The sequence below is a fragment of the Vigna umbellata genome, chromosome 7 (genome assembly GCF_029865625.1).
Source record: "Vigna umbellata cultivar VRB3 chromosome 7, Vumbellata_1.0, whole genome shotgun sequence".
Classification (NCBI taxonomy): Eukaryota; Viridiplantae; Streptophyta; class Magnoliopsida; order Fabales; family Fabaceae; genus Vigna; species Vigna umbellata.
Genome location: NC_142171.1, coordinates 34,200,851 through 34,211,506, shown reverse-complemented (window position 1 = coordinate 34,211,506; position 10,656 = coordinate 34,200,851). Strand labels below are relative to the sequence as shown.

Here is a 10,656-nt window from a genome sequence, read left to right as displayed (position 1 = left end):
AATGTAATTAAAATGTAGTATTAATTGTTATCACCATATAAAAAAGTTACGTAAATTTAATTAGAATTAGACTTACATATGTCCTCGACTTTTTTTTTTCTTATATAGATCACTTTTGAATTTTATTAATGTGACTAGATCATTAAGATTTTCTTCTTCTTCAAATTATACCCTGTTAAGTACAATTTCTATTGTTAAATAAAATACATGAATATCCAAAATCCCTCATTTTCTATTGTTAAATCCAAGGTTATATTTTTAGTTTTATTTTCATAGAGCCACTTTTAAAACAATTTTTCCAATTTTTTCTTAACGTATTAAATCTATTAAATTATAGTTACCAAACAGATAACTATTCACGGATTAATCGATTTTTCATGCAATTGGTTGGAATTGATATTATCAAGCATTAAATTTATCTTAATCATGTCATGCCACGTAATTTGTTAGTAATGGTGTGAAAATAGGTTGTAACTCGTGAGTGAATCCGGCTTACCACCGGTTTGAGCCGGGAGCTTGAAAAAATTGTAATTTTTTTTTATGTAGACTAGTTTTCAATTCGGCTTATTTAGAATTCAGTTCACCGAGTTGAATTCGTGATGAGTTGGCTCACCAATCTACCTAATTTAATTATTTATTATTTGAGTGTTACTTCCTCCACCACTACCAAATGTTCCTTGCACCACCCCATGCCTAATTTGTCCTTGCTAGAAAACGGATGTCAACATCCATTTCACCTTCAACGAATGTTGACATCCGTTTACATATTTTATATTTTAATTTATTGTTTTTATTTAATAGATTTTTAAAAAATATTTTAATTATTATTTAAATAACAATACATAAATTAAATTAATAATAACTATTTTTCTTTAATATTATTAGTTAATATTTTTTTATTATATAGTATATGTTGATAAAGAAGAAAATGTTTGAAGAGATAAAAATATTATAAATTTATTTATTCAAGACTCTAATATTAAAAATAAAATTTTTTATAAAAATTATCAATATTAAAAAGTTATTTATTCATTTTTATACATATTTTTAGATTACACTTGTATGATATATTTTTATTTATTTTGAATTATTTATGGAGTTTGAAATCATTTTAATATAACTTTTACTTAGATTTGAATTAAAAAGTTATAATTTTTTATTTAAAAAATACTTATAATTAAATAAATCAACTGGTTTAATCTCGGATGGTTGAAATTTTTCTAACTCATATTATATTGACACAAAATCCTGATAAATCGGACCGGGTGGAGAGCCCGTTAGCCGTTTTGACCGCTGTTAGAAAATCTTAGCTTTAAAAGAGGGAACTTTGCTACGTGGATGTCCCCATGAAAACAAAAGTCTGTAATTAGCTGCAAAAACACATAGTCACTGCACTTTTTTTTTTTTTTTTCATGTAAGAAGTCTTCAGTAAACACTGAACAGAAAGGAGAAATTTTAAGCAGAACCCATTATTTGCGGATTCATGAATTGAAACGTGAAATCCCCAATGACTGGCGATTTTCTTCGGACTCTGCTCTCTCTCAAGATCGCCGTCTTCTTCTTCATCGCCGTCACCTTCTTCTACTTTGGCAAGCATTGGTCCGATGGCTACAACCAGCTCGTGTTCTTCACCACTCAACGTTCCGACCCAGATCCGAACACGAGCCCGGTCGTTACCATGTCGCCGAATTACGCTAAATCCTTTAACCTCTCCGCCCTTATTGACCAGAACATAACCCAACCGGTGCCGGAAAATGCCCCGCCGCCTCCGCTTCCGGAGGTGTCGATCGAGCAAATGGGAATCCTGAACAATAATGGCACGATGACCAAGGAGTTCGAGGTGGGGTATTTCGAACCCGGTATGGTGGATCAGTGGGTGAACGAGTCCCAGGTTGAGAGGGAAGGTTCTGCTTCTAATTCTAAATTGGGGAGGAAAAAGTTTGGGTTGTGCTCGCGCGAGATGAGGGAGTATATACCTTGTTTGGATAACGAGAACGCGATTCGGAAGCTGCCTTCCACTGAGAAAGGGGAGAGGTTCGAGCGGCATTGCCCCGTGCAAGGTCAAGGGTTGAATTGCTTGGTTCCTGCACCCACTGGATACCGTACTCCTATTCCATGGCCCAGAAGCCGAGATGAGGTCAAAACGTCGCCTTTTTGTTTTTTTCTCTTCCAGTTTAGCCAGATGGATGTTTCGAGATTCAATTAGGAGGATTTTAAATTTGGTTTTGTTTTTTTAAGAGATAAAGCTTAGATACTGTTATATAGCTGCTTTTGATATTTTTTATCCTGTCAGAGTTATAATTTCACCTTAGTAATTCACTTAGCCAAGTTTTCCAATGTCATTATCAAGATGAAGCTTCTATTTTGATAGGAGAACAGCGTCAAAAGCTCTAATATAACTTAAGATATCCTTTTTCTTTAGGTTTTCATGAATATAAGTTTTGTGTAGGTATGGTTCAATAATGTTCCTCATACACGTCTTGTTGAAGATAAAGGAGGCCAAAACTGGATTTCTAGAGACAAGGATAAGTTTAAATTCCCCGGAGGTGGCACTCAGTTTATCCATGGGGCAAATGAATACTTGGACCATATTTCTAAGGTTATTAATTTTGTTGTTTTTGTATGATTTGATTTTGGTTTTGCCTTACCTTTTTGTTGGGAAGTAGTTGCTTCTAAGTGGAATCTGACATGGGATTTTTCTGATTATAGATTATTCCTGAAATTACCTTTGGTCGGCATATACGTGTTGTTCTTGATGTTGGTTGCGGGGTTGCTAGTTTTGGTGCATACTTACTGTCACGGAATGTTGTCACTATGTCTGTTGCTCCCAAAGACGTTCATGAGAATCAGATTCAGTTTGCTCTTGAGCGTGGTGTACCGGCAATGGCAGCAGCATTTGCAACTAGACGATTGTTGTATCCAAGTCAAGCTTTTGACATGATACATTGCTCACGCTGTAGAGTTAATTGGACTAGAGATGGTATGTATCTCTCTTTCTTATATGATAAGCAACAGGGTCTGGTAGTAACGAGGAGACATGTTATATTGAGAGGTCTGTAATGGCTAATCAACCTATAGAAAGTAAAGAATCTATGTTTGAACTGCCACTTTTCTTGGTAGTGATATGTAAATAACATTATTTGTGTTATGATGCTTAGAACTTATCTTTATTTGTGATGAAGATGGGATACTGCTGCTTGAAGTAAATAGGATGCTAAGAGCAGGAGGTTACTTTGTCTGGGCTGCCCAGCCAGTTTATAAGCACGAGGAAGTTTTAGAAGAACAGTGGGAAGGTATAGCAATATTTTCTGAAGCTTTTTACAAATAGAGTTTGTCTAACTCTTTATTACCAAGAATGCTGTCTAAACCTATGGTAAATGTAACCTTTGATTTGGTTATCTCCAGAGATGCTTAATCTTACAACTCGACTCTGTTGGAATTTTTTGAAAAAAGATGGGTACATTGCAGTGTGGCAGAAACCATCTGACAATAGTTGCTATACAAACCGTGAGGCAGGAAGTAAACCTCCACTGTGTGGCCCAACTGATGACCCAGACAGTGTTTGGTATTGTGCTCAGGCCTTCCTGTACATTGATGATTGTACATTTCCATCAATCCAGATGATTATAGCCAGAAGTGGTTTGTAAAATTATTACTGTCATTCTTATACGTGATAGAGTTTTCTGGGATAGAACCAGAGAGTAGAATATAGATGCATTTTGCTAATATATAGGTTTGCATTCCTTAAAGAAGTAGAAAGAAGCAGAGTAGCATGTTCCTTCATGAACGTTGAAATGTTAAACCAAGTTTTCCATCACAAAGAAAGTTGGATACAATGTTCATTTAGATTAATATTATGAAGTTTTTAGCTCAATTCTAAATTAGGACTGCTGAACTGTAAAAATGACGATGGACTATCTCACCATGATCAATAGATAATTGTAGCAGCCTTTTCTGTCATCAATTTCTAATTTTAATCTGTACTTTCTTCTAATAGTTAAGATTTTTAGGTGGATTACTGAAGCACATGCCAAGTTAGAAACAATTCAGTCCTCCACTCAACCCACCTTGGGAAAAAGATAGACAATATAATATAAGAAAAACAAAAAGAATATTACGTGGTAGTCTATATAAATGAAAAAAATGGTTATTTTTCTGTAAATATGGCTGTGCTGCGCCCCTGGTTATATGTGTGTATTTTGGGAAAAAGATAGACAATATGATATAAGAAAAACAAAAAGAATATTACGTGGTAGTCTACATAAATGAAAAAAATGGTTATTTTTCTGTAAATATGGCTGTGCTGCGCCCCTGGTTATATGTGTGTATTTTGGATTTCTATTTAGAATGTTGTATGCCTTTTCTGGTTACACACTCGGAGCCTATGTTGCTTATGGATAATAAAACATTTAGCAAGTTATATCAATAAGTTTGAGTGAACTGTCATAATAGCTTTTGATGCATTATTATTAAAATTTAATGGCTTATTATTGGCGATTTTGTTAATTAATTGATTAATCTAGGTATGTTGATCTAAAAGCATGCATCTCTGAATTGCCTGAGAACGGATATGGAGCAAATGTCAGTGAATGGCCAGCTCGTTTGCAAGCCCCTCCTGACAGGCTTCAAAGCATACAGCTAGATGTTTTCTCATCCAGAACTGAGCTATTCAAGGCAGAATCTAGATATTGGAAGGAAATAATAGCAAATTATGTTCGTGCTTTACACTGGAAAAAGATCAGACTAAGAAATATTATGGACATGCGAGCAGGTTTTGGAGGGTATTGTTTGTCTTATTTACTTTCTTGTTATAGATTTGCATTTGTGACTTTTCAGTATGAGAATCTTCAATATATCTGTGTTTTTCAGATTTGCAGCAGCATTGATTGAGCAGAATTTTGAAAACTGGGTTATGAATGTTGTTCCTGTTAGTGGTCCAAACACTCTTCCAGTTATATATGACCGTGGATTGATTGGAGTTATGCATGACTGGTATTTCACTAAGCTAATTTAAGATAATATCAGTTACAAGTGTTCTCAATTTTGTGCTGTGGTTTATTAATTTCAAGTACCTAATAGTTCTCCTTTTGTCCAAATCCTCTAAGTTACTGTCAACTTGTCAAGACGTAGTAACATTTTCATTATTTTTAATGTAGGTGCGAGGCATTTGACACCTACCCAAGAACGTATGATTTATTGCATGCTGCCAACCTCCTTTCTGTTGAGAGGAAAAGGTAAAATTTTCTCCACTTGTGAGCATTTTATCTTTATCTTGCCAATTATTATTATATTTGTATCAGTAAAAAAGAAAAAGAGAGTATTGCACCAGGGTTTGGGCATTTTCATCGCCATCAAGCAAACTAGTCTGTCTTTTTATATCCAATCTATCATCCTTTTTATCCTTATATACTGCTTTAAATAAGCATATATTTATGTTACTAAATTTTGATGCTGTCGTGAAACAAGCATACACACTTATCTCAATATTCATGCATGGTGAAACATATCACATTTCATTGTTCATGTGCAGCATGCATTACTTGAACAGAGGAGGAAATATAAACAGAGTTTGTTGCAAAGAGGAACCAAGTCTACCACAATCAAAAAACAATAATTAAGCCTATAACCTATGATTTGATCATAATTTAAGATTTTATGCAAATCTGATTTTGAACAAATTCATTACAATATCAAATCAATACATTAATTAGGAAATACATGATACAAAATTTAAGGGCGAACTTTCAACTACTTTAATATTTCATTGATCATTCAGAGTATGCATCATGACTCTCTCAGTTCTTAAATGTTTGATGTCTGCTATCAAATGCATTTCTCTCTATCAGATGCAATCTCTCATCCATTATGCTTGAGATGGATCGGATACTAAGACCTGGTGGACATGTATACATCCGTGATTCTCTTGAAATTATGGATGAACTTCAAGAGATTGGCAAAGCAATAGGCTGGCATGTGATGTTGCGAGACACAGAGGAGGGGCCTCATACAAGTTCTGTGGTATTGGTTGGTGAGAAGCACTTACTACGCTCCTGAAGCCAAATAGGGTAAATTGCATGACTTTTCTTTGACCTTGCAACTGGAAGTTATCAACAGAGCATGGGAAAAATTGGTATTGGAGAGGAGCTGGAAGATGCAAGTGCAAGTACTACTAAGCATTTGAGAAGTGCAAGAAGATGCAGGTGCATGCACTTCCTTACAAACCTGAAGAGGTGGTGAGCGATTATTTATTGATACTACTGTTCTTGAGATCCCTGAAGCTGGATAGGTCAGGTGCATCATCTAACTTATTTTTAAAATTCAATTTATTTGTATATTCCAAAGCTCTACGTAGCTTAAATATATATTTTTCTATTTTCCCATGATTATAAGCACATTTGGTGTTGGTCTTTATAACAATTTTCCGTCTGTTTGTACCTCTGATTTGTTGAAAGTCCCATTCGGAACCAAGCTAGTAGGGATACAAATCAACCATAAACAAAAAGTTATAGAATTCGAAATCAACAATCTGTAACTATTATGACTTTATCCACTTTTGTCTCTACATTTTTTTGAATTATTTTGTTCCTTAATACTAGAAATTTTTTGAATTATTTAATATTGTTTTAATTACATGTAATAAAAATACCACATGAACTACATTTAAAGTTGAATTTTAAAAGCAACTGCACACTGTTGTCTCCTATTTAATATCTATTATCTCCATCTTTTATTTTATTTGTTTAAAATATAGAGGCACAAGTCCCCTATTACTCAAGGATTCGTTTGTTGATTAGAATCCTATCACCATTATAACTCTTATCATTATTGTTCCTATTGTTGCCACCATCCCATTGTTACTTTCACGTCATTACTTTTACCACCATTTTGTTATCGCCAATCCTTTCATCACCATCGTTGTTACTAACCTCTTATGTACATCATTATCATTGTCATCTCTATCATAACTTTTCGATTGTTAGCTAGCTCCACCGTCATGGTTGCTATATTCACTACGACTACATTCATTATTGTTATCATAACTTTTGTTATCACCATTATTATTGCAAGTATCATTGTTGTTATTACTATTACTACATTATCTTCATTGTGGCAACTACCATTATATCAGCACTATTAGCACCACCATAAGAGACATTGAAAGAAAAAACATTGAAGAATAAAAGAGAGTATGAATTGCTATCAATTTTTTTCTTCATGTTTTTAGATTGAGTGCAATGAGAAAATTTGTAGAGATACCAAAATATTTACAAATACAATTGTCAATAACTAACTAACTAATTCTCACGCCTTCAAACAATATTAGTAGAAAGATAACTCCCAAGGAGAATAACTACTCCTACATTCAATATTCATATCCCCCTCCATAAACTTAAGGTGGTTGAGTTTTGAGAAGAGACTCGACTAGTTTGAGTTGGTCTCCTAGGAACATAAATCTAGTTGGAAGAGTAGTTTGGGCAAGGCATCTAACCATTGATCCTGGCTGGAATATGCTGATTTGTAGCTGTCCAAACCATTGTCCTGGAGTTTGTTATAAACTATACAAATATTGGTTGAGTTAGCACACTAAAGATTTATTATCTTGTCCAATACTAGTTTGTTGTTGCCTATATATGGTTTCATCAAGAAGATCATTTAAGAGTGTATAGTTGACATGTAGGTGTAATAGATCCCACTTGTTAGTGATTGTTGTAATTAGAGAAAATATCTGTAGAATCTTCTTAATTAGAAAATATAGATATATAATCTTTTATTTTATTTTGTTTTTCTAGTTTCCCTATTTCCATTTTTAGAAGGATTAGATTATTACAAATAGAGGATATGAGAATGTATTTTCATGATTGAGAATAATAAATCAGTCTTATTTTCAACTGTGATAACAAGAGTAATTATAATCTTGATTGTGACTGATTTTATAACAAGAGAGAACCGTGTTGTTGATGAAAACCTTTTGCTAAAAGTTTAGTTTTATACCTGCTAATTGTCATCTGCATTTTCTTTTACTCTAAAAATCCACTTTTATCCAATATTTGTTTTGTTTGGAGGAAGAGTAACTAATGCAGAATTGTTGTTTTTAATCAAAGGAGTATATTCGTAGCACAAAACCATTTTGGATTAGTTAAGTCTTTATATTCTTAGGTTCACAATAAGTAAGACATAAAGATGGAGGAATCCTACGTCATATTTAAATTATATTTGGTTTTGCATGGGATGTGTTTTGAGGTAGAGGAACAAACTTAAAGCCTATATTAGAAGATGACACAATGTTGGAGAGGTGAGTACTTTGACTCAATGGATTTTTCTAATTGTGAGGAAGAACAAAAAGGTTTGGACCCATTAGAATTATGTACAGTGATTTGAAAATCATCAACAATAAGTGTAAAGGAAGAGGAGAGGAGAGAGCACGAGATTGAGTTGTTATGGAGGGAAAAAGTGCATGAAAAGAAAATCCAAATTAATTAAAAACTTTTTTTGGAGATATAATTTTTTCAGTGAGAAAGACATTTACAGTCTTTACGTCACCTAAAAAGATGTGTTTATGATATCTAAATTTCAATTTGCACCAAAGATGGAAGTCTATGCTACTTTCTAACATAACAAGCATTGCAAAAACACATTTTACTACAAACAGGTATATTACACTTGTAAAACATGAGACTACATGTTGATTTGGATGATTTAAAGACTTTTCTATATCACAGGAATTCGCAGAGAAACAGGAACATGATTAGAAACTAAGCTAAAAGAACGATGAAGGAGAATGCATCTTGAGATTTGGAGAACAATATAACTTAAGCAAGACTCGTTAAATTTTCTAAATTAAATTAAATTTCTTAAGTTAAATGTCCTTTGATAGAAAAAAACTTACTGTTTCACATTTTGAAAAAATTAAGACATGGTTGATTGTTCTAAATAGTGAAACTTTATTTATATAGTCAAACAATTTTATCTTTAACATGCAATTGCAATTTTGCTCTTCTATTAGATGGCAATGAAGGTTTTTCTAAGTACAGATGCAACATTTGTGGTTTGTGGTTTTTGTTCTTCACAGAATAAGTGTTGACAGTTAGATTTATTGAGTTTTCGAGTATAAATTTTTTGTTTCGAATACTGGAGTTTTTAGTTTGGGCTTTTTATGGATTGTGTAATATCGGAACTTCTTAACTGTGTGATTTGGAAGTGTTTCAAATTATACAATCCTAAGAGAAAAGTGAGTTTTTCTATGTCGTGTGATCCAAAAACTCTAAATAGTACTATGAATTTCTCGATTCAAAATAACAATTTTGGCGTTTAAATTTATATTTTGAATTGTACTTTTAAAAAATATTAATAAGCATGAAAAAATAAACTTTTAAGCATTATATCATTGAGAAGAAAATAACATAAAAGTAGAATAAAAACATAAATAATAATTTAAGAGAATAACAAAATAATTTTATCGTTATTATTTTTCAATAAAGTTAGAAATTATTCATCTTAAATTATATGAATCTAGCGTTTTAGTTTTTGACATTTCAAAACAACTTACTTTATTTTTCCTAAAGAAATATATATATTTTTTAAAATGTCAATACATGTAAAATAAAATATATTTTTAAAGAGAAAAAAAGGACAAATAACATCTCCCAACATAAGCTGAATATCGTGAATTTATTAATTTGAGTGTCCATACCCAAAAAAATAATTCAAAATATTAACATTTAGATTATATATATTTTATTTAAATTATGAATATATATTATTATATTACCAAACTTAATTGTGAAGCAGACATTCTTTTTTTGAAACTATCATTTTCCTGTTAAATTTCACACCAATAACAATTATATTAATTCGTGTTTTAATATTCTATTAATTATTAACGTCTTAAGTGATTTTTTAAATATTTATAATATTATATTAATAAATTGTGTATCATTTATTTACATATTTACAATTGCACATCACTTATTTTTTTTATTGGAAAACCAAATAACCATCTATGTTATATATGTGTTTGAACTTTCCTATAATGTATAAAAATATTAATAATTTTTATAATGAACTTATGTATTAAAACTATAACAATAATGGAAAATATTTTAATTTTGTTTAAAGATGCATAATTTACATTTGAAATGAGTCTTCTTATATTGTTTAAAATATTTTCCCGATGGAAGATGAAACGGTTGTCTGGAAGTGGTGAAAAGAAGTATTCATGAGTAAAAAAAAGAGAGGGAGATGAACCTTTCAAAACATAAAAAAAAAAACAAATTGATATTAAAAAATAAGGTAGTAAATTAAATAAAACATAAAAAATATTGTAATTTATTCCAAATATTTTTAATTAATTTTTTTATTAAACTCATTGTAAACTTTTAATTTTTCATCTCTTAATTTATGATGTAGAAATTATGAATCCGCTTAATGTGAGAAGTTATTAATTCTAAATGCAAAACTTCTTTTTATTAAATTATTGAATGCGCGGTCTTTGTCTTGTGAAGTTAGATAATTATTTTTGTGATGCAAAATAAGATTATTTAGAAACTTAGGGATTTATTTATAAATTTACTTTTTCTTTTCTTTGAAACAAATATTCACATGGCTAGGTTTATATTTGAATAATTTGGGAACAATAATTATCTCAAAGAAAAGGTT

The 10,656-nt window shown here is 31.5% G+C and overlaps 1 protein-coding gene across 1 annotated transcript; it reads left to right on the top strand.

Moving 5' to 3' along the window:
- Positions 1–1,366: 1,366 nt before the first annotated feature.
- On the top strand, positions 1,367–6,546 carry LOC124831892 (putative methyltransferase PMT12). Its single transcript, XM_047305991.2, has 9 exons — positions 1,367–2,137; positions 2,450–2,599; positions 2,710–2,980; positions 3,183–3,293; positions 3,406–3,565; positions 4,524–4,781; positions 4,870–4,992; positions 5,157–5,234; positions 5,847–6,546. The coding sequence occupies exons 1-9, from the start codon at positions 1,508–1,510 to the stop codon at positions 6,052–6,054; spliced, it is 1,989 nt and encodes a 662-aa protein (XP_047161947.1). The 5' UTR covers positions 1,367–1,507; the 3' UTR covers positions 6,055–6,546.
- Positions 6,547–10,656: the final 4,110 nt, after the last annotated feature.

What these genes read in the sequence shown, in the direction of transcription:
- LOC124831892 (XM_047305991.2), top strand. Translation starts at nt 1,508, where the DNA reads ATGACTGGCGATTTTCTTCGGACTCTGCTCTCTCTCAAGATCGCCGTC. An exon ending in ACTTGGACCATATTTCTAAG is followed by an intron (nt 2,600 to 2,709) that starts GTTATTAATTTT and finishes TTCTGATTATAG; the next exon opens with ATTATTCCTGAAATTACCTT. An exon ending in TTTAGAAGAACAGTGGGAAG is followed by an intron (nt 3,294 to 3,405) that starts GTATAGCAATAT and finishes GGTTATCTCCAG; the next exon opens with AGATGCTTAATCTTACAACT.